The following is a 23,686-nucleotide window of genomic DNA, read 5'->3' on the forward strand; positions in this document are numbered from 1 at the left end:
CTAAGAATTTTATAAAAAGAAATTAATAGATTTTTTTGTTTCAATTTTTGCTTTATCTTTCTTCCATCATTGAATACGATCACCAAATTGGATATTTGAAAACTATTGGCATCAAATTTTATCTCATTTAGTACTTTTGTGTTTCTCACCTGAGCCCTAGCGTGACATCAAAAAGAAGAAAATGGGAGGAGGCAGGGCAGAAGTCAAAGATTTCTCGTGAGAGGAACTTGGAGAAGCAAAAAGAAGCAGTCAAAGATTTCAGTTAGATTCACGCTTTCTCTCCTTCGATTTTACCTAAAGCTTTCGACACTATCCAAAAGGATGTCTGGTCAATCTGATTCTACTATCTCTTTGTTTTCTCCAGTACACGTTTCAATTTCTATATTAATTTAACTCTTTTTTTAATTTATCTTATTTTTGTGATCAGTTTTTGAATTGTTGTTGAGCAGGTTGACTTTGTGGTAGAAGATGAGTTAATGGAGATTGTGCATAATATGAGAATGGATTATCTCAATTTCATCTGTGTATTTTCTAAGTTTCCCCTTCTTTGTGAAATCGAAGCTTTTAGTTTGTGATAATTTTTAATGGTCTAGTTGTTTCAAATGGCAGGATTATTTTGGTCCCTTCTTCTCTCAAATATTCATTAAACTGCTGCAGTGGCATGTCGTGGCTTTGAAGAAGAGAGGAAAATGCACAATTCGGTCTCCTCAGTGGATGCCTGTCATTGTGTATTTATGTGTTAATTTTTATGCTTAATTCCTTTATGTAATTTTTTGTTTATTAGTATAAAGCTGCTAGTTACTTGTTAATCATTATTTAAAGTCAGTCTATAAAGTGAGAAATAAAAAATGCACTTTAGATTCGATTTTTCTCTAATTTCTTATATTATTTGTTATATCGTGTATAAAATTTAACACAGGTTTTGGAGGCAGAATGAGAAGATAAGGGACATTTCAGATTGTACCATTCCATTACATAGAGATATTCAGACTTCTTTTTTGACCAGTAAGCATTGATGCATTTGTTTTTTAATTTTAGTGTAAAATCATCTATCATATCAAACAATGTTGATATCAACTGTAATTTTGTGGATGGTAGTGCACGTGAAGACATGAAATATATATGGTTTATGGTTAGATTCAAAATGTTGAAAAATTTTCTCACAAAAACCATATATGTGAAATATATATGGTTAGTGTTTCTCTATTGTGTTTAGTGGATTAAAAGTAAATGATAGTTAGACGATTGGAGTAAAAGTTTTGGCATAACAGGAAGCATGACTCTCTCTTTTTTTTATTTTTTTTTTTGGTACTAGTAAGTTGATATTTTCAAACTTGTCTTGTCCATGTCTTTGGCTTCTATTGGACCCTGCCTATGCTTGCTTTATTATCTTATTTTATGTTGTTTCACTAAAATGTGTTTCGCCATCAATATGGGGCATCAACCCGTGTATACAATACACTAATCTCCTCCACTAAAATTTGAGTTTTATTTGCCACACTAAATACTTTGGTCATTTACAAGATTTGGAATTCAAACAAGATGTTCGTTACACATTTTTAGCAATTGAGATTGAATTTTATTGGTTTTGTATTCTATATGAATATTTTTTGGTACTCTGTATGATTTTATTAGTTAGCAGCACATTAATTTGTAGGTGTAAAAGAATACACATCAATGTGCTTAAAAATGCAGGGACAATTATACATGTTCAAAATTGGTGACTGCAGTAACAGTTTTGCTACATTAACTCAGTATATTCCTATGTTTGAATATTGTGAACAGTCTTGGTACATTAAGTATTGTGCAACTTCCAATTTCAATAAAGTGTTCAAATTCTAATGATTGCATTTTGTTTTTGATAATTGAAGGATTATAAGGTTTAGTTATGGTCAATTTTTTATTTTTGTGAATGAGTTTGAAATGAGATTTGATAATTAGTCTTTAAGTTCTATGATTTGTAAAACGTTCACTAATTCTATAAAAAGGCTTTGGAAAAAAGATCTTTTATTGTTGTTGTTATTCTAATTTCGACGAAATCTGTTTGAGTTGTCTATGATATTAAATTTAGGCAATAAAACTACTTTGAAGACTGAATCACTAGTAGTTAAGGGTTTAAACAGATCAATTTAGATTATTTTTAGTTATCGCTATTGATTTTTTTTTCAAGAGAATTTGAGGATTCTTATGTTCTTTTTTAATCAAATTGGGATGATGTTTTAAGATAATTCTTTAGTGCTTGTCTATGATTGGTGATAATTCTTTAGCACTTGGATATATGTTTCTAGAAAAAATTGTTTTACTTCAGGCATTAAAGTATTGTGTACTATTTTTTTCTATTTATTCCTTGTTAATTCTTTTCTTTATGCAATCTAAAGCTCATATACTTGGACAATAATGTCAAGTCACAGCCATCAATACTACTGTTTTACATTACTGTTGATGGCATCTAATTTCTTCATAATTCCTCACGTTTTCATCATCTTTTGATACCTTCCCTGATACTAAAACTTTTGAAAATTGATGCTACTGATTGAGTGGCTCAGATTTTATACTGGGGCATTCTTTGGAACTTGGAGATTAGCAATCAGAGTTTCAATATTGTTGATGTTGTGCCTGTAAACATGGAGGATCTAACTGGTAAACATCCTAATATCTTGGCATTTTGGGTATTATTGAAAAATTTTTTGGTGTTATCCTCCTTTTTCAGTGGATCCTGATATGATGAAATATGCTGTCTTGCACTTACATTTTTCATGGAAGCTTTTGTTTCTTTTCATGTTCTCACCCTGCACCTTTTCATGTCTGTCTTTTCTGTGCATATATTTGGAAATTTTTGACATTGTTCCTTACCTTTATTTTAAATATTCTGGGGACTAAATTGGCTATTGATGGTATTTGTGTAGGTAACTGAGTTGATCAGGCCAGTTGGTTTTTGCTAGGTAACTGGGAATAAATATATATTTGAATATGCGTATGTGTGTGTATATATATATATATATGTTATTCACATTTTAATCATATAGTCTCTCTGCACAATTTGTAGGTACTTGAAGATACAAGTGAATCATGAAATACTTGATAGTATTTGATAAATAGATTCTTATGTTATTTGTAATAACTTTTTGGTTTTGAGTATAGGGAGTTACCATTATAGGAAATTTATGGTTTTTTGTTCTTATTTTTTATAATTGTGGATCACATGGAGACTTTAAGTAATTGTTACTAGAACATAATTAATGTCAATGAGTATGTTTTGATAATCAAAATTTTATTATCAATGTTGTTGTAATGAGGAGGATATTTATTTTTAATATTATATTTAAAAGACCAATAAATATTGTTATGAGGATCGGGATATTCATTGTTGATATTATGTTTAGTGCCAATAAATATTGTTGTGATGATGAGAATATTTATTGTTGATATTATGTATAGTGATGGGTAAACCTAGCCACAGGCCGGTTTGGCTCGTGAACCGGACTGAAACTGGTCTGGATAAAACCAGAACCGGACTGAATCGGAACTGAAACTAGGTTTTTGCGGTTCGGTTTCGGTTTACATAAATTTGAACCGTGAAACCGTCGGTTCACATCCGGTTTATGAACTGATATATAAACCGGCGGTTTACTGTACTGAACCGAAAAAATTAGAATTTTTTTTAAATTTATTTAAACAGCTAACGGTTCCCTGCACAGGGAACCGTTGGCTTGCTGAAGCCTGAAGGATCAGAGAAGTTGTAGGGGATTGTTGGTCCCCTGCAATTTTTAAAATCTCAATTCACCTCCTATTTTTAATTTTTTTCAAAAAAGTTTTTTTCTATATATATCCATTCAAATTTCAATCTCTTTACTCTCTCACTCAATCTTTCAAACTCTCATTTTCATTCTTTTAACTCTTAATACTCTTTCAATCTTTCAATTCAATCAAATTCACTTAAATTTAATTCTTTTTTAATTTTTTATTAATTTCAATTTCAATTTTTATTATACAATTCATAATTAATTATATAATTTATTTCTATAATTAATTTTATTTATTATTTATTTATTATCTTTTATGATTAATCATATAATTTATTTATATAATTAATTTTATTTATTATCAAAAAATGGAAAGTAGTGGAAATTCTTCCAGTAATAGGAGATTTGGTCAATATTCACATATATCAAATGTGAATAAAAATCAACTTATAGATGATTTTTCAACACAAGAAAATGAAAGTCAATATGAAGAGGTAGAGCAACAATAACATCAACAACAGATGAAGATGGAATAACACTCTCAAAAAATTCTTACATTAGATATTTTCAAAATTCATTTCAAGAAAATACAAAAGGAGAATGGTAATTTCGATGTTGCTTGCAATTATTATAGACAAATTTATAAATTCAAATAAGGAGGTGGATACGAGACATTCAAAAGACACTTGGAGTCAAAGCATCCGAAAAAAAGGGGCAAAACCAAGGCTAAACACAAATAATCAGGATGGTTTTACACACAAATCTTTATTTATGGATAGTGATAATAAAAGTTAAAAAGAATTTACAAAAATGGTAGCAATAAATCATTTAGCATTTAGTTTTGGTGAAAATTTAGGTTTTAATAATTATTGTAAAACTGCATTAAATCTTGCACATAAAACTATTCCAAGAAATACATTAAAAAGAACATTATTTAGTTTATATAAAAAACAAAAAAAGAATTAATTCAAATTTTTACAAATTTTAGTCGGCGTGTATCTTTATGTAGTGATATTTGGAGTGACTATTGGCAAGTTCACTCTTATGTGGGTTCAACTTGTTATTGGATAGATGACAATTTTCTATTACAAAAAAGAATTTTATCATTTAGAATGTTTGATGAACGACATACGACTGATAAAATTTATAGAATAATTAAAAGAATATTAGAAGAATATAAATTACGTTTTTCAATTTCATTTGAAAATGCACGTTTAAATACTGTCTCAATAAATGATTTAATTAATATTTGTAAACCTAATTTAGATGGTAGATTTTTTCATATTAGATATGTATGTCATGTATTAAATTTATGTGTATAAGACAGTTTATATTCTCTTAATAATTTTATTCGTCCAATAAAAGCAGCAATTTCATTTTTATGGACACATCTCCAAACTATGAAAGAATGGGGTAAATTTTGTAAACAGCATAATAAAATACCAAAAAGATTTCCTAAAGACATGCCGACTCGTTGGAATTCAACATATGAATTATTCAACGAGTCTTTTGATTATAGGGATTTATTATGCTCATTTATTTCACAATATGTGTCACAAGTTACATTATATCCCAACATTAGATATTTGTAAAAAAAATTTAAATGTGTTAAGAAATTTTAATAATGTAACATATACTTTAAATGAGGTTTATTATCCCACTTCTCATTTGTCTTTAAATAAAACTGTTAATATTATTCGGCTTTACAAGAAGCTGAACAAGATATTTTCTACAAGAAACTATTTTTTTAATGAAAACAAAATGGTTAAGTTACTATAAAACAATTCCAAAACTTTTTCTTGTTACATGTTTTTTTGATCCTATATTTAAATTAGATGGTGTCACGGATTATTTGACATTATATTATGAATGTTTGCAATTAGATGAAATTAATATTTCATTAACTATAACTAATATTATGAATTTAATTAAAGAAATTTATGTTGAATATTCATTAATTTATAGTGGTTTTTCTTTCTCTCTATCACCTATTACTCCATCATCAACCCAAAATATGAGTTATGGTGATCGTATTATGATGCAAATGGGCAAAAGACCAAGAGAAACATTAGGCTCCACCTCGGAGCTTGATATTTATTTAACTACTATTTTTGAGTTCGGTGACAACAATATAGGTAAAAACTTTCCAGTTTTAGAATGGTGGAGTTAACACGTATCAACTTTTCCAACATTAGCAGTTATTGCTAAACAAGTTCTAGTAGCATCAATATCAACTGTCGTAGTAGAACAAACTTTTAGTTAAGGGGGTAATATATTGGATGAGATGCGATCAAGTTTGGGTTCCGAATCTATTGAAGCCCAAGTATGTGTGGCCGATTGGACAAGAGTCGAATTACGTCAACAAGAAATAAAAGCGGACTTCCATGAAGAATCGCTTGATTTAACTACGGATAGTTCGATAACGAGAAATAATACTCAAGATAGTGGAGGTGAATGATAAGGTAAGAGAGTACTGTCAGCTATTAGATATGCAAAGGTAAGAGAACTATGTAGATTTTGATTCTTCTAAGCCCTGAGAAGATACGTAGGAAGCTTAATTGAAAAATTAAGTTCAAGCATTTCTTTTAATTTTCAATTATTGTAATTAATAATTTAAAAATTAAATCAAGATCATGTATTAGAATTGACAGTTCAATATCGGTTTCGAATCGAAATCATCAATTCCGAACTGGGGCCATGAACCGGACCCGTCTGTTCCGAACCGTGGATGAATCGTCCTATTACGATTTCGGTTCAGGGTCCTTATATTTTCGAACTGTGAATCGATGGTTTCGAACTGAAATTGATGGTTCATGAACCGTAGCTAGATCTAGTGACGGGTAAATATTATTATAATGATAGAAATATTCATTGTTGAAATTGTTATTTTTAATGATGAGATTTACATCTCTCATTATTTATATTAATGATGAGACTTATCTTTTCATCGTTAATATTTTTAGCGGTGGAAGTATAATAATGGATAATAATAAGATTTTTCTCAATATTAAAATTTATAACTCTTTAACGACGGTAAATAGATTTTTAACGGGTAATTTTTCTTTTTGTTATAACTCTCTCTCTCTCTCTCTCTCTCTCTCTCTCTCTCTCTCTCTCTCTCTCTATATATATATATATATATATATAAATTAATTATTGTTATAACATTAAAAATATTTATCAAAATATTATTTTTAACAATCAAATACATTGTTTTAGCGAAAAAAATATTCATTGTTATTAATATTTATAATGATAAGACTTATATCTCCTGTTGTTTATATTAATGATAATTTTTTTTTGGCTGTTAATACTTTTAATGGTAAAGGTTACAAGAACGGTTGATGAGATTTTTTTGCCACTAAAGATATTTAATTATGACTAATGGATTTTTTATGACTATTTTTTCTCTTATTAAAAACCATATTTTTGTAGTGTTTGTAGGTTAATTCACGGTCTCAAAATGACTTTGCACATCAAAAATAATATTAAAAGTTTAAAATCAAAACATTCCACCAGGAACACAATTGGATCCAATTACAAATATCATTTTATGCATAATGTATATTAAAAACTACCATAGGGGTTTAGTTTAGTAAAACTTACTCTTGCTGGCAGTTTCTTCATCTTTTACTCTTGTAATGGAGTGTATCAGTCGAAATTATGATACTGCAATATTCACATCAAACACACATCATGTTAAAGATGATCGATGACTTGAGTCTGCTAAGAGCTTTAGAGAATGAAATAATATGAGTGTTTGTAAAAATTTAAGAAAAAGTTATAAGGTTAAAATGTCTCAATACGATTCTTTTATATAAAAAACAATGAATGATTATTCACTAATCATGTATGACTATTTACATGAATCATATCATATCATAATATCATCTCATATACTTGATAATCCATATCTTTGGGACACATAATAAGATATCAAATAAGGTTAACTTGAGATAATGATATATTATGCACGCCCATGCACATGACCTAACATTATCCAATAATTAAACCTTCTTTATGTAAATTGAATAAAAACAACTCACCAATATTTTACCCTAGCTGATCCACTTTTGGGTTATTTAAGATTGACCCTTTAAGAAGAAAAACTCATATTTTAGTCCAATCATCCAATGGAACTTGTACCTATCATCTTAGATTTTAGGCTTGATTCACTTTGTGCAACCCAAGTCCTTTAGATGTCATGATGTACCCCTTTTGTAAATGACCTATGGGTTTTTCATCATGTTGGTAGTGAACATATTCGTGATAAATCTACAATTCGTTAGTCATTCATACGCAAACTAAAATTGACCTTTAGTAAACCATCATGACCACCAAAATAATAGTGTCAACAACAGATATGTACTTGTCAACAATACAGTTATCATATAATTTGATCATTTCCTAAACTAATGTCTCTTTGAAGTTAAGACAATAATTTAGTGTCTACATCATGAAACTTTTAATTTGCATTGACTAGTGTATGTACCAATGATTGGACAATATTAGATTGAACAATAATTCAATCTTATAGTGGCCACATAAATTTAGTTGTTATTGATACCTGTTAATAGGCCTAACAAAGATATCCACTTTTATATCCTAAAGTGATAAATCATATATTGATTCAATATAACTTTCACACAATCTTCAGTATGATCAATCACTACCATTTTAATAATCATTTCTTAATGACTACGTTAGGTTGATGTCAAACTACATCAATTTTTGTACAAAATGGTATAGTAACTCAAGTTGAAGGATCACATATAACATTGTTTGTTAGAGGATGTGTTTCATAAATAATAGGTTACACATCCATATGAAATCCTCTTGACTGGTTAAATCTAATAAACACGTCTATTCAATATATATCTACATGTTGTACCAAACTATCAAGCAAACCATTTTGTCACATTAGAGTTATCATTATTTTTCGATAAGGGCGTTCAACACTATGATAATCTTAACCGTATTACAATTGTCTGTTGTCAAGTTAATATTAGGATTATAGACATTACTAGTGAGAATTGACAACATATGTGAATATAAGATATTCATTTATTTTACTGTAAGTAAAAAACAATCCAATTTATTAACAAAAATATAATTACAATTCTAATACATAGATATGACAATTGATTTTAGATCACTTAAACATTCTCAATCTTCAAATGACATCTTTTCTAGTCGTTTTCCTAAAAGAGATAGATGCAATTTTCTACCATAAAAATGATCTTCAATTTGCACCTTTCTGAATGTGTAATCTATTTCCAAGCTCAAATATCAGTAATTTTTGTTAGGATTTAATCAAATGCAAGCAAATTCTAAATCCCTATGAAGGTAAAAATATAACAAATAAAAGACTAAACATAACCTCCATACACAAGCACAAGGTTATAGTGGTTTACTCTCCATAAGAGAGCCATGTCCATTTTTCTGAAAAAACTATAGGAGGCTCTAGCAAGCCTCACAAATTGGTTCACTCTATGCCTCCCTTTAGTGATTCTCACTCTCTAATTATAATAGTTTCTTCTATTGTATTCCATTTCTAACTCTAGAATTTAACCTTTTTTGTACTTAATATCTGAAATACTATTCTTAATATTACTCATAATTCATATCTTAATAAGACTTTTATTTAAATTCCTAAAAAATTATATTTTATTCTTAATTATATTTTTTAAATAAAAAATTATACGCAAAAAATATTAGAAAAATTGTATTCAAATTGGAATATTAATTTGAGATGAAGTTCCACAAACTTTGACAAATCTTGCATAGTATTTCTGCATGTGTGAATGGTTCAAGAGAGAACTGGAATCTTGGTAAGAGTGAGAGGGTACAAAGTGGTTTCATTTTGGTTGTAAATGAAAAAATTGATAACAAACAAATCCTGAGCACAAAATTTTTGTCCATCAATTGTAAGTGAAGTTAGAATAGGGGAAGATTCTAATTTACATTGAATCAATGTTATATGAATAAGAAGAGAATTTGTTTGTGGAACATTTGGCCCAGATCGTAAGTGAAGTATAATAAATAAAAACCAATGACAAATGGTATTGGCAATGGTTAGATGCAATAAAGAAAGATAAACAGTAAAAGGAAAAAATCTTAAAAAGATGACAGCACAGTAAAAGGAAAAAAGAAATAGTAACCTATTTACACACATCTTTCAGCATTTCGACCAAAGGAAAAAAGATTCAGATTTGGTAGGGCTGGACTCGAGCCGAGCGGCTTGGTTGAGCCCGAAAAGAGCCAAGCTTGGCTAAGCTCGATCAAGCTCAAGCTGGTTCGATAGATTTTTTATACAAAACGACATCGTTTTGACTAATATATATTAAAAACAATATCGTTTTGATAACGAAAAATGAGTCGAGCCGAGTCAAGCCGACTTCGAGCCCGAAACGAGCCGACCTTAGTCGAGCTCGAACTTGAGCCACCCATATATGAACCGAGCCGAGCTTGAGCTCGGCTCAGCTCAGCTCGAATCCAGCAATGAGATTTGGATTTGGACCCAAAATTCCACACATCTTTATGTTGCAGTAGTCTAGTCTTTCAGCATATGAATTCTGAACATCAAATGAGATGCGTATGTCACGATAACTTCCATCTCTAGCTAAAAGTGGATCATCGAACTTGAAAGTAGGATAAAATCCCAGGAATACGTGATCTGATTCCACATAGTCGGGTCCAGTACCATTGTCCCATACACTCCAAGTTCCATGGATAACTTCTATTGCTCTATCTTCTCTCCGGAGAAACCAGTCCAAGCCAATCGCCAAACCTTGGTCTTTATTATAGTCTCGAAACTCCACCACAACACAGATAAGAAGAGAAGTCAATTCACTACTGCAAAACTTTGGCCATCGATACTTCACAGAAGAACCTGTATCACACACGGTAAACCATTCTGGAATTTCACTTCCCGGAAAACAGAAATAACTTCTATCAGTTTCTAGAAAAATTTCCTGTCCCAATCCCCGTAAAAAAATAAATAAATAAATTGAAGTTAACCAGTAATGGAAATTATAAGAAATAAGGAAGAGTGTGGAGACCTTTTAGTTGTTCCCAACCATACATACCCTTGAAATTTGAAGATTCACTGACGTTCGAAATTGTCTCATAATTTCACTGCAGGAACTTTGATTCAGTTTGAAACAATTGCTGAAGTTAAATCTTATGCTGTCAGAAAAACCTCTTTCCAGAAGATCTCGTAAACTTAGTGGTTCTTCCAATGATATGCAATTGTTTGCATTTATATTGTCCAATTTGCTTGGAAGCTTTGGCAGGATTTGAAGCCTCTCGCAATAGCTTACATCAAGATAAGATAATTCAGACAAGTGTTCTATACTTTCTGGAATGCTGTTAAAGAAGTTTCTGCCAATAAGTAAACTTTTTAGCGATGATAACTGACCAAGATTGTTCGGCAACTTCACAATACTACAGTTGGTCAGATCTAACTCTTCTAGACATCTTAAATTTAGAATGGATGTTGGTACTTCTCTTGTAGCCACCCTCTCTGCTTTAAGCACCCTCAAAGCTTCTAAATTTCCCAATTTATCAGGCAATCCATCAAGTTTTAAACACCCCGACAGATTGAGATATTGAAGAGATTTCAACTGGCAGATATTGCTTGGAAGCCTCTGAAGCATTGAACAGTCCTTAAGATTTAATATAACTAGTCTGGATAAATTCTCTATTGATGAGGGCAAATCCTCGATTGCAGTTTCATCTAAATATATCTCTTTCATATCCCACGGGGCCTGTGGAAACTGCTTGAGTTTCGAACATCCAGAAAAGATAACTTTTTCGAAAGATGCTACATGAATGTCTTTTGGAAGACTCTCAAGGCTTCGGCAGTGCCGTAGATTTAACATATGAAGCTCATATTTGCAACCGTGAATGGACGAGGAAATCTCATGTAAACTTGTACAACCTTCCAGAACCAAAATTTTAACATTTGGAGTCAATGAGAGATCTTGGCTTCTCAGACGTTTAGAAAAACTTAGATCAATACGTTTCAAATTAACAAGCTGTAACATAAAAAGTAACCTAAATTAATTAGCACTCTGATAATGACAACAGAAGAAGAAAATATCGTAATACAAAAATCACTGCATTACCTGAACACTTGACCGAAGTTGATCAATATGGCTATGAGGCATGTCAAGTGCAACAAGGTTCTTTGACAGAAAATTTGGCGGCAATGATTCCAGTGGACATCCACACCAGCATACGTATCGTAGCTCAGAGGAAATAGAACTAAGCCTGTGGGAAACATACACCTTATTGATATTATCCACTGAGTTATGTAGTTTAAAGAATCTCAGTTGATCCATCACTCCTAAAGAAGAAGGTTGTAAGTATATGTCCTCTGCTTGCTGAGACATGTCTAAACATATGCCTTCGATTGCATTAGACATCTGATACCATGGAAAGAAAATTTATTAGCCACAAACTTATTAAGAGTTTATAAGCCCTGAAAAATGATAATAGATAGACCAAAACACATTTAATAAAATTATGTGAACAAATAATGATGTGTCATCATATGATTGGATAATTAAAAATTAAAGATAAACCAACATCCAATCATATAATGACACGTCGTTGTCTGTGCACAAAAGTTGTGCACATAACACTACTTAAACACATTTATGCCAACCTAACACAAGTCGAAACATAATTCTTATACAATAAAACAATATGTACACACTCTTTAATACACGATTGAATATATATATAATGTGTTATCCTATAATGGGGTAATTTTGAATAAATAATAAAATAATACCCAATTATACAATGACATATCATCTATATACCTAATTGTATTATAAAAAAATGTATGCACAACATTGTTCATTTTATATAGATGATAATATGTTAGATCTCGTATATATAAATTAAAAAATCTAACTTTATAAAATGTCTTCAACACTCACCTTGTTTTCCTTCAATACACTATTAATATCTCTATGGTACCATAAACGGCTACGTATACTAGGATTGCTTAGGGATTCTAGTCGGACAATTTCCCTTCCCATATCTTGAAGCAATTTATGCATTGTTACCTTATTATCTCTTGATACAGTAATGAGACACTTGTCTTCGAGAACACTTACTTCGCTTTTAGCCCCCAAGTAACAAGCATTCAAGAAGTCCATCACAAATTCTATATTCTCCAACTTAAGGAAACATGCAATATCTAGAAATATATTCTTATCATCACCACTCAGTCCCTCGTAACATACTTTTAGTACATTGTGAATTTTCTCATGAGGAATTATTTCTAATTTATTTATTGCACTTTCCCAAATTTGTTTTGACTTACCAAATAAATGGTAGCCCAACACTTTAAGAACTAATGGAACACCTTCAACATATTTTACAACCCTTTTTGATAGGTCATAATAATCTTTGTTAGGATTACTTTGCTTAAAAGCGTACCAACTAAAAAGTTGGAGAGCTTCATCCTCAGGCAACCCCCTCATCTCATATATATATCTTTCATCCACTACATAATTTCGAAGGACTTGTCTATCTGTAGTTGTTATAATAATTCGACTTCCTGGACCTAAGGAATTCATATCTCCAACTAAAGATTCTATTTGACCCAAAGTTGTCACATCATCAAAAACAATAAGAACTCGTTTTCGTCTAAGCATTGTTTCTGTTACTTTGGAATTTATCACCAAATCAGCACGTTTAAAAATAGTTGAAAGAAGTTCTTGCAGTATTGGTTTTAGTCGGTTAGGACTCATTGATTCTTCCCTAATATTTTCAGCAAAATAAGAACCCTCAAAACGACTTTTTATTTGGTTGAATACACAATCTGCAATAGTTGTCTTACCTATACCAGGCATTCCCCAAATTCCTATAACATGAACTTTTCCCGACTGAGTGCTCAATAAATCTATAACATGGGGGATGGTTGATGCAACACCAACCAAATCTCCGTAAATATTAGTCGGGATCATGTTGTTTAGTGTCAACCAAATATCTTGGACAACTTTATTGGCGAGACTATAATCGAACCTAACAAAAATGAAAAACAAAGTGTTATAATGCAATAAATCATTAAGAGATGGAAAAATCTAACAAAAGTGAAAAAAAAAATGTTTTATATAATGTGAAAATTAAATTAATCAGCTGACACTGCAGGGTACGAAATTAAAGAGTAGAAAATTACGGGTCCTCTTCTGTTGATCGGCCGGATATATCAGCTGCTTCTCTCAAAGCATTCTTCCACTGCAGCTCCTTCTTTGTCCGTTGTACCCCTTCTAACTTCCCCATATCCAAACTTCCTAGAAGCTTTTTAAATTCCTCTCCGAAATATCCAGTTTGATGCCTTACATCTGATGGATTGATATGATAGAAAACTGGTAGTACCACCTGTTTTTCCGTATTCCTGCACTCCAAGATCTTCCGAAGTTCTTCCAGACACCATCTTGAAGATGCATAACCTTTCGAGAAAATGATAACTGAAATCATGGAATCCGAAATTTCCTTCATAAGAGATGAAGAAATGTGCTCTCCTCTCTTAAGTTCGTTATCAATGAAAACATCAATGCCCCTGCTCTGCAAAATTCCAAATAAAGTGTTGGCAAACGTGTAGCGGGTGTCAACACCACAGAAACTGAGGAATACATCATGCTTTTTCACTTCAACCGTAGTGGAAGAAGAAGAAGAAGCCATCCTACTTTAATCACTTTGCAAAAATTAACCAACAACTTCGGGAGAAGCAATATAGAAAGTTTGCTAGAGTAACATCTTCAGCAACGAAAATAATAATATTTTTCCTGAAAAAAAAAAAAAAAAACCTATCATGAAAGTAGGTTCGCTGCATCTGCAATGCTACTTCCTTGAACTTTCCTGAAATTGTAAAAGAAGGCCGCTCGCACGCCTTGTCTGACTTTTGTTGGACTTTTGTTGGACTTATTTGCCAAAAGACTTAGTCCCAAGGTAATAATATTCTGTAAACTTTGACTGGGCACAAGGTAATAAAATCTACTATGAAAAGCTGATTATCAATTGTTACAACATATAGTGGTAATTGTAATTATACAATTGTATAAAGACTTGCTCTTGCTTATTGGCAAAACGAAAATTATGGAAAAAAATATCTGAAAATATGGAAGGAAAAGAAGCAGAAGCATCACTGGAGAAGAAGATGAATCCAGGTCAAGCTGGAGGAAACAACTAGCATTGGTGAAAATAAATTTTTGCCCCTTTTGTCTTAACTTGAAAATTATTATTATTATTATTATTATTGTTTTGCCTCATTTGTCTTTGAAAATTATTTTTGAACAGTAGTGTGTTATTATTCGTTGACTAAAAAGCGACGTTGTGTGAACAAACACGCTGTAAGTTTCAGGATGCTTCAGTTTTGAAGATACGTGGACTAACCATAGCCATACAGTTTAAAATCAGAAAGGGAAATGCTTTACTACCAAGTTAGTAAACAGGGAACGGGGAAAAAAGAGTAAAATTTTTATTAATTGTCGATTGCCTTCTACAACAAGTGGAGGTGCCTTATACAGGTTTACAAAAGCATAAAAAACCAGACAAGAGTACAGACAGCTTTTACATTATAAGGGACATGCAGCAAAGCTTTACAAATATGAGTATTCATCTATTTACACAAATAGTTGTAGTAGTTTTAAAACAGGTTAATTGAATTGATTTAATAATTTTTTGAATTAAAATGAATTTTAGAGTAAAATTGATTCGATTTAAAAATTAATTGATTTTAATCGAATAAAAAATATTAATTATGGAATACAAACTACTAACCATCTAATCAAATATGTTAGTTGATTAGTTTCATATATGAACTCAAAAAAACATTGAGGAGTTGGAATGTTGGTTTCAGAGATGAGAAAACGGTGGATATGAGACTAATAAATAACAAAAATAATATATTTATAAAAAATATAAAATATGTATATATAAGTTTAATATGATATATTATTAATAATATGTTTTTGAAAATACAATAATATTATAATAAAGTGCTTTTCACAAATTTATTATTGAAAATTAATATAATAATTTAAATATAAAATATTTAATTAACTATTAAAAATAATATAATATAATATAATACATAATCAAATAAAGAATTTTATACTTTAAATTTAACTAAAAATTCAAAAATAACGTTATATTGCAATCAAAACCTATAGATTAATCATCCCTTAAGCCAAGGGATCTTGTCCAAAAACAAGATGTCTGGCAAGGGCCAATCACTATTACATCTTTTTTTTAATCAAATTTTTGTTCGGTTTTTTAATGGAAACTTTATATTGTTTATGCTTTCTAATTTCAGCTTAAATTTTTACTTTTATTTTAGCTATCCACACATGAGCGTGTTATGCTTTTAAAAACTTCGGAGTAATTGAATAGAATAGTTTTTGGCGCAAAACTCATGAACCAAATTCTCTCCTTCTTCTTCATTCTGTAATTCATCTTCTCTTTTCTAGATTCTTCTGTTAATCATCTTTCCAAAACCAACTCCGTGCATCAAAATGCAAGTGCTTTTGGTAATAAAGTTTTAGTGCATTGCGATGCTCACAAAGTGTTTGATAAAATTCCTACATAGTAATATTAGAATTTTTAAAACAAAGTCTAAGTGCATTATGATGATGATGATGCTCATTTTGAGTTACTGCTTTTGTGGAACAAAGTCTTACACACTTAGGAATAACGGACGTTTGATGTGCGATTTTCAATAAAAACTGCGTAATTTGTAATCTGTTCATAATTGTCATGAAGGGAAAAAAAATAAATGCTTGGATGTCTGGTAGGCGTTTTTGTATAATAATAAACTCAATTAACATTTAATATACTTGTGCACTAGACATCACGGATGATCCATTCCATCTAACAAGAATCTAATAGGTGGATCATTTCGATCCTGTAAGCAAAATCACAACAGTTCAAAGTTAGCACTTGACTCACGGGTAGGCCTATTTCATGTCAATTGATTCGATTAATTCAAGGGAGAAACTTCACTTATTATGTCTACTTTCGGGAGACACTTTCAGGTGCTGCTGCCGGTGGACTTGGATCCTTGGACTTTCTTGGAAACAATCAACTAGTATGATTATTCATGTATTGTCTAAGTGTTGTTTCTTCGCTATTTGCTTTATCTATTTGATTCTATTGAAGCACCACGTCGCAGTGACAGAATGTGTTGAGTTCAATTTCCTTTTAATTATTGTCCTATAGTTAACATGTCTGGGCTACATTCCATTTAATAAGATTATGTTGATGTGTTGTAGGATTAGCATTGTTGAAGTTAATGTAATGGGTCATGCTTATCTTAAGAAAATGAACCATGACATAATCCACTCAGAAATACATGTTTTTATGAATATTTGATAATTATTCTAATTCATACATCTTTTAAGTAATTATTGATCGATATGCTCAGAAAGTTTGGGTTATGGTTGGATTTCACAATATTTTCTGCTTATGTTGAAGAATTACTTGATTAGGCCTTGATATGCTTAATTGATTGTTGAAACTTTTTCCTACCACTGACTAATTGTTTTCTGTAACTTTATTAGCATTTCAGTTCAAGCATTATGTTGAATGGTGCAATCAAATCCACGGATTTTACAGGTCCATAACTTTTTCTTTTTCTTCTTTTGCTTTGAATCAGTTAATTTTAGTTAATCTTGACCTTTGATTGGAGATAAGACTGCTATTTCTGTGTTACAGCCTATGCTTCAGGAGCTTGGAAAGCAAAACCCACAGCTTTTAAGATTAATTCAATAACACCAGGCAGAATTCCTTCAGTTAATAAATGAACCTATTTATGGCTCTGAAGGGTGAGTACTCTGTTTGACACATGTATATAATAGGAATGAAATATTTCATCAATTTCTTTCTCAACTTGTCTTCTAGTTTTTCTCTGCTTTCCTCAATTTCCATCCACTGTCCCTTTCTTTGCTTTGTGATCTCGATTATCACAGATAGAAAATTAAGGGGAGATAATATAGAAGGAAAAAAATAATGGGGTAAGATGAGAATGGGGAGGCATGGCATGAAGAGATAATTGATATTGAATATTCAAAACACATGAAGACCCTACATACCCAAACAAACAATACAGTCTCAAGTATCCCCAACATAATAAACTTTCATTAGAAGTACTAAAATCTACTTATAATGTGCAATGAAATATTTAAATTTCTTGAGAAATTTGAAATAACCACAAAAGCTTGATTGTAGGCTATCCATATGTTATAGGAAAATAAAAAATAAGACTTATCTTTCATCTGTAGCAGCTGGTATGATTTCTAAAATTGTTACATAATGAGTATTATCTTGATGTAATGCACCTTTTATTTTAGATTCTTGGGGGATTTTTGATACGAACCTTAGGAGAACCACACCTCAAAAGCTAGCTATTAAGATGGGAGGGCCCAAGGCCATATAAATCCCACACTAGTTGCTCATACTTTCCAATGTGGGATCCAAGTCTCATACCTTGCACTTGGGATCCTAATATATCATGACGCTCCGTAGCCCCGACATCCATGCGGGCTAGCTGTGCTCTAACTCCCTGCTAGCCCCTGGCGAACACTACAATGCTGGCGTCACCACCCGTGTTGTGCGATTACAACTGGAAGACATGATGATGACTCTGATACCAAATAATACAAACCTTAGGAGAACCACACCTCGAAAGCTAGCTATTGAGATGGGAGAGCTTAAGGCCAGATAAACCCCACACTAGTTGTCCATACTTTTCAATATGAGATTCAAATCTCATACCTTGCACTTGGGATCCTAACAATTTTTTTTCCAAAAAGTATCTATGCTAGAAATCTTTTGATACCAGATATTTTTTAGACTTAAATGCCTGAAAATTCAATGTTTTTTACTGGTGCTATGAAATATAATGGACACAAGAAGTCTGAAGTTCTACTCGTTCCATATATTCTCTATTGTGTTGATACTGGAGCAATACTGCACAACTAGTCATGCATACAAACTGACTTTGCTTTGTTATATGTTATGTTGTGTTATCCATTAAAATTTGTTAAATTTATATAATTCTAGATTTCACTAATTCATTTAATAAAACATAAGCTTTTACAGTTGGTAAATATAGTGTTAGTTGTTTAATGGTTTGAGTCCTTGAACTAAAAGTTTAGTCGTATATAATTTCTTGGGTAATTAGTTTATGGTCTTGTTTCAAGAAACTTTCTTCACCTTATTTCTACAAACCATGTATTAGAGATACTTCCATTGGTGTGACATGATTTGATCTATTTTTGCTTGTTTTACTTTGTTTGATATTTAGTTTGTGGGATTAAAAAAAAAAGGTATGTTTGAATATATATATTTTCACAGAACCACCCATTGATGAACCTTGAGTCTTGCGATCCAATGTACAAATTCATAAGGTATTCCTAATGTTTTGTTGGATGATGTTTAATCCATTTCTTAAAAACTGATATAAATTCTGTACTTTTAGGTTGTACCTATCAAAGCACACACTTAAGACTCTTAACATCTAAAATATGTTTAAATAATTAATCATTTGCTTTTCTAGGAGCCCTTCTTTACAAGAGCCCTTCAATCATTAGGTCACAACATCTGGATCCAAATCTTCATATACAATTCTATGAAATAGCTCCCAAGATTTGTTGAGTTTCCTTGTTTTGCATATTCCATCAATGAGACGATACAAATAGATGATTTCAGGCTGAAAGTTCCTATTTTATCAAGTAAGAAATAGTTTAATAGCACATTTTTGCAGAGCCCATCAATTAAAATATTATATGTAATTAAATTGGGTGGAACATTATTCAGTTGCCGCTCCCCAAATAGTTTCCTTGCTTATTTATCTTTACATGTAAGAAAAAGACTTATTAACAATGTGTTATAGGTAGCAACCTGTGGCCTGGCCTAACACCTTTTGAATAAAGACTCATAACTTGTATAACTTTTGGATTCTTGCAATACCAATTCATCAAAGTAGTACATATAGCTATATTCATTAGGTCTGCATTCCTTACTAATCATTGTATCAAACAACTCCTTTCAATCCATTGACTTCCTTTTCTTGCAAAGCTCATTTAGGAGCACTCTAAATGTCAAGACATCAGGACACACACCTTCATCCAACATCTCAATACACAATGCTTTTTCTTTAATTTTTGTTCTATTAGTTACTTTAGGCCAAAATATATGTTTTAAGAGTCAATGTGCTTCTTATAGGTCATAATTCCAAAAAGCAAAGATAGAAAGAGTGACTTACTTGTTACATGTGATAATGAGAGCTCCTTCAAAATTATTCATACAATAAGTATCACTTTACCAAGTTTACATTACATACATCTATAAATAATATTTTGTCTGATCCACCATTCTCTATTATAGGTTTAGAGTGAAAGGGATAATCTCACCACTCTGATAAAAAAAGAAGAGTGGGTCAGGACAAAATATAAAGAGACATTCAATCTGAAAGTGTATTTTTTTCTTTTACCAAATGATTCAAAATTTTTCAAAACAATGTTTAAAACTAGACGATATGAAAGCATTTTGGCAACTTTTTGTTAGATGGGTATTATATTTTTAAATCTCCTACATGATAATCTTGAGATTGATGATTTTTTGTTTCTATGAAATCTATTTCTTTTTTTTAGCTATTTTAATTGTTGATATATTTGTTCATGATTCTTTTGTAACTTTTGGACTGATTATTAATATTAGATGAACGAAAGACTTCTTGTCCTTCCTAGACTCATTTTTAGTGATCTAAGGTTTCTGTTTTTGTTTCATTTTTTGCTTTATCTTTCTTCCATCATTGAATACGCTCACCAAATTGGATATTTGAAAACTATTGGCATCAAATTTAATCTCATTTAGTGCTTTTGTGTTTCCCACCTGAGCCCTAGCGTGACATCAAAAAGAAGAAAATGGGAGGAGGCAGGGCAGAAGTCAAAGATTTCTCGTGAGAGAAACTTGGAGAAGCAAAAAGAAGTAGCCAAGGTTAAACTTTCAGTTAGATTCTGTTAGGATTGGGACACTTGTCCCCAATCCAATGGCTCATTTCTTTTATAAATATATGTTTGAGTTTTAAAAGAAAAAAGGAGGGAAGAAAAATATTAGGGTTTGGGTTTGAGGGCAGCCACCTTTGGCTGATTTAGGGAGGTCTCCGACGCCTCGAATGGCCGGAAAATGGGAGGTCTCCGGCGCCTCGAATGGTCGGAAAATGGGAGGTCCCGAACTCCTCGAATTGTTCGGTTTATCTTGTAATGTTTTTAGTAATGAAATATTTTAGTTATTATGTATTTTGTGTTTTGATTTTGTGTTTTGGTTGAATAAAAGCTGGGTTCCTAACAAATGGTATCAGAGCGCGTTCGATCCAATGGAGAAGATAGCTGATGGTCGGAAAAGTGAAGAGTCGCCAGAAAATGTTCATGAGGCTGACTTGAAGAAAAATCATCACAGGGAATCCGGTGTTCGGACAAAAGAATCCCCTGCTCTTGTTCGAGAATTTGCTCCACATGAATGCCCAGAATTTGCTGCTCTCTTTCCTGCTTACAAACCGAAGCTCTTTTTTCGCCTTCACCGGAGCTGCTAAAGCAACTGCAAATTTCCTGTTGATTTCGTAGGACAGACCGATATGGAATTAGCAGAAAAGTCAGGCGACGGAAGGAAGAAAAGAGAAAGGAGAGAGAGAGAAAAAAAAAAAAAAAAGAAAGGGTGGAGGCAGTGGGTAGGTTTATTGGGAAGAGAAAAAGAAGAGAATTGGGCGTTGGAAAGAAGAAAAGAAAAGTGAAGAAGCAGAGGAGAGAGAAAAAAATATATATATTAAAAAAAAAAAGAGACAGCTGTATAAAAAAAAAAAATAATTAAAAAAAGTAAAAACAGTGGGCGGGAAACTGCCTTGGATAGGAAGAGACAGCTGTGAAAAAAAAAAAAATCAGAAAAGGAAAATTTAAAAAAAAAAAAAAAACTCATCTTGAGGACAAGATGATTTTGAAGGGGAGGGAAATGTTAGGATTGGGACACTTGTCCCCAATCCAATGGCTCATTTCTTTTATAAATATATGTTTGAGTTTTAAAAGAAAAAAGGAGGGAAGAAAAATATTAGGGTTTGGGTTTGAGGGCAGCCACCTTTGGTTGATTTAGGGAGGTCTCCGACGCCTCGAATGGCCGGAAAATGAAAGGTTCCGAACTCCTCGAATTGTTCGGTTTATCTTGTAATGTTTTTAGTAATGAAATATTTTAGTTATTATGTATTTTGTGTTTTGGTTGAATAAAAACTGGGTTCCTAACAGATTCACGCTCTCAAATTCATCTAATGACAAAACTCTCTCCTTCGATTTTACCTAAAGCTTTCGACACTATCCGAAAGGATGTTTGGTCAATCCGATTCTACTATCTCTTTGTTTTCTCCAGAACACGTTTCAATTTCTATATTAATTTAACTCTTTTTTTAATTTATCTTATTTTTGTGATCAGTTTTTGAATTGTTGTTGAGCAGGTTGACTTTGTGGTAGAAGATGAGTTAATGGAGATTGTGCATAATATGAGAATGGATTCTCTCAATTTCATCTGTGTATTTTCTAAGTTTCCCCTTCTTTGTGAAATCGAAGCTTTTAGTTTATGATAATTTTTAATGGTCTAGTTGTTTCAAATGGCAGGATTATTTTGGTCCCTTCTTCTCTCAGATATTCGTTAAAGTGCTGCAGTGGCATGTCGTGGCTTTGAAGAAGAGAGGAAAATGCACAATTCGGCCTCCTCAGTGGATGCCTGTCAGTGTGTATTTATGTGTTAATTTTTATGCTTAATTCCTTTATATAATTTTTTGTTTATTAGTATAAAGTTGCTAGTTACTTGTTAATCATTATTTAAAGTCAGTCTATAAAGTGAGAAATAAAAAATGCACTTTAGATTCAATTTTTCTCTAATTTCTTATATTATCTGTTGTATCGTGTATAAAATTTAACACAGGTTTTGGAGGCAGAATGAGAAGATCAAGGGACATTTCAGGTTGTACCATTCCATTATATAGAGATATTCAGACTTCTTTTTTGGCCAGTAAGCATTAATGCATTTGCTTTTTAATTTTAGTGTAAAATCATCGATCATATCAAACAATGTTGATATCAACTGTAATTTTGTGGATGGTAGTGCACGTGAAGAAATGAAATATATATGGTTTATGGTTAGTTTCAAAATGTTGAAAGATTTTCTCACAAAAACCATATATGTGAAATATATATGGTTAGTGTTTCTCTATTGTGTTAGTGGATTGAAAGTAAATGATAGGTAGAAGATTGGAGTAAAAGTTTTGGCATAACAGGAAACATGTGTGTTTTTATTTTTTTTTTGGGTACTAGTAAGTTAATATTTTCAAACTTGTCTTGTCCATGTCTTTGGCTTCTATTGGACCCTGCCTATGCTTGCATTATTATCTTATTTTATGTTGTTTCACTAAAATGTGTTTCCCCATCAATATGGGGCATCAACCCGTGTATACAATACACTAATCTCCTCCACTAAAATTTCAGTTTTATTTGCCACTCTAAATACTTTGGTCATTTACAAGATTTGGAATTCAAACAAGATGTTACACTTTCCTAGCAATTGAGATTGAATTTTATTGGTTTTGTATTCTATATGAATATTTTTTGGTACTCTGTATGATTTTATTAGCTAGCAGCACATTAATTTGTAGGTGTAAAAGAATACACATCAATGTGCTTAACAATGCAGGGACAATTATACATGTTCAAATTTGGTGAGTGCAGTAACAGTTTTGCTACATTAACTCGTATATTCCTATGTTTGAATATTGTGCAATAACAGTCTTGCTAAATTAAGTATTGTGCAACTTCCAATTTCAATAAAGTGTTCAAATTCTAATGATTGCATTTTGTTTTTGATAATTGAAGGATTACAAA

At 31.5% G+C, this 23,686-nt stretch overlaps 4 protein-coding genes across 26 annotated transcripts in view; 2 read left to right on the forward strand and 2 right to left on the reverse strand.

Annotated features, from left to right (window-relative positions):
- The window catches only part of LOC123229886 (probable DNA replication complex GINS protein PSF2), a 39,714-nt gene extending 36,445 nt beyond the window's left edge, over nucleotides 1–3,269 (forward strand). Inside the window, exons 1-7 of one of the 2 annotated variants that reach the window (XR_006504955.1) lie at nucleotides 187–328; nucleotides 450–524; nucleotides 610–720; nucleotides 920–1,005; nucleotides 2,547–2,640; nucleotides 2,907–2,942; nucleotides 3,047–3,269. Coding sequence is in view for 1 of the 2 variants with exons in the window: in XM_044655898.1 (XP_044511833.1) it covers nucleotides 610–728; nucleotides 920–1,005; nucleotides 2,539–2,640; nucleotides 2,907–2,914 (315 nt within the window). In the remaining variant the exon portion in view is untranslated. Of the gene's footprint in view, nucleotides 1–186; nucleotides 329–449; nucleotides 525–609; nucleotides 729–919; nucleotides 1,006–2,538; nucleotides 2,641–2,906; nucleotides 2,943–3,046 lie in introns of those variants that run through there. The other variant, XM_044655898.1, reaches the window with a different exon arrangement.
- Nucleotides 1–23,686, forward strand: part of LOC123229887 (DNA replication complex GINS protein PSF2-like) — a 26,521-nt gene continuing 2,835 nt past the window's right edge. For 2 of the 21 annotated variants that reach the window (XR_006504961.1, XR_006504963.1), the window contains exons 1-5: nucleotides 20,482–20,762; nucleotides 22,264–22,338; nucleotides 22,424–22,534; nucleotides 22,734–22,820; nucleotides 23,461–23,523. Coding sequence is in view for 7 of the 21 variants with exons in the window: in XM_044655902.1 (XP_044511837.1) it covers nucleotides 22,291–22,338; nucleotides 22,424–22,550; nucleotides 22,734–22,820; nucleotides 23,461–23,523 (325 nt within the window). In the remaining 14 variants the exon portion in view is untranslated. Of the gene's footprint in view, nucleotides 262–20,473; nucleotides 20,780–22,057; nucleotides 22,143–22,263; nucleotides 22,339–22,423; nucleotides 22,551–22,733; nucleotides 22,821–23,445; nucleotides 23,524–23,686 lie in introns of those variants that run through there. The other 19 variants (XM_044655901.1, XM_044655902.1, XM_044655900.1 and 16 more) reach the window with 19 other exon arrangements.
- LOC123229884 (toll/interleukin-1 receptor-like protein) lies at nucleotides 10,333–15,124 on the reverse strand. Of its 2 annotated transcripts, none has more exons than XM_044655895.1 (3): nucleotides 12,695–13,595; nucleotides 11,873–12,172; nucleotides 10,333–11,782 (listed from the first exon to the last, which is right to left on the reverse strand). In XM_044655895.1, exons 1-3 carry the CDS (start codon nucleotides 13,511–13,513, stop codon nucleotides 10,808–10,810), a joined length of 2,094 nt encoding a protein of 697 aa, XP_044511830.1. In that variant the 5' UTR covers nucleotides 13,514–13,595; the 3' UTR covers nucleotides 10,333–10,807. The 2 variants fall into 2 exon arrangements, with proteins under 2 accessions (XP_044511830.1, XP_044511831.1); XM_044655896.1 differs by lacking the exons at nucleotides 10,333–11,782; nucleotides 12,695–13,595 and adding exons at nucleotides 13,603–13,787; nucleotides 13,942–15,124 and having other exon boundaries at nucleotides 12,039–12,172.
- The window catches only part of LOC123229881 (disease resistance-like protein DSC1), a 14,358-nt gene continuing 10,629 nt past the window's right edge, over nucleotides 19,958–23,686 (reverse strand). Inside the window, exon 7 of the mRNA XM_044655888.1 lies at nucleotides 19,958–20,180. The gene's annotated coding sequence lies outside the window, so the exon portion shown is untranslated. The remainder of the gene's footprint in view (nucleotides 20,181–23,686) is intronic.

This window comes from Mangifera indica, chromosome 11 (assembly GCF_011075055.1).
Source record: "Mangifera indica cultivar Alphonso chromosome 11, CATAS_Mindica_2.1, whole genome shotgun sequence".
Lineage (NCBI taxonomy): Eukaryota > Viridiplantae > Streptophyta > Magnoliopsida > Sapindales > Anacardiaceae > Mangifera > Mangifera indica.

Coding starts and splice junctions, on each gene's coding strand:
- LOC123229884 (XM_044655895.1), bottom strand. CDS start 13,513: ATGAGTCCTAACCGACTAAAACCAATACTGCAAGAACTTCTTTCAACT. Junction 12,173..12,694: donor GTGTATTGAAGGAAAACAAG/GTGAGTGTTGAA, acceptor CCATGGTATCAG/ATGTCTAATGCAATCGAAGG. Junction 11,783..11,872: donor AACTTCGGTCAAGTGTTCAG/GTAATGCAGTGA, acceptor TTTATGTTACAG/CTTGTTAATTTGAAACGTAT.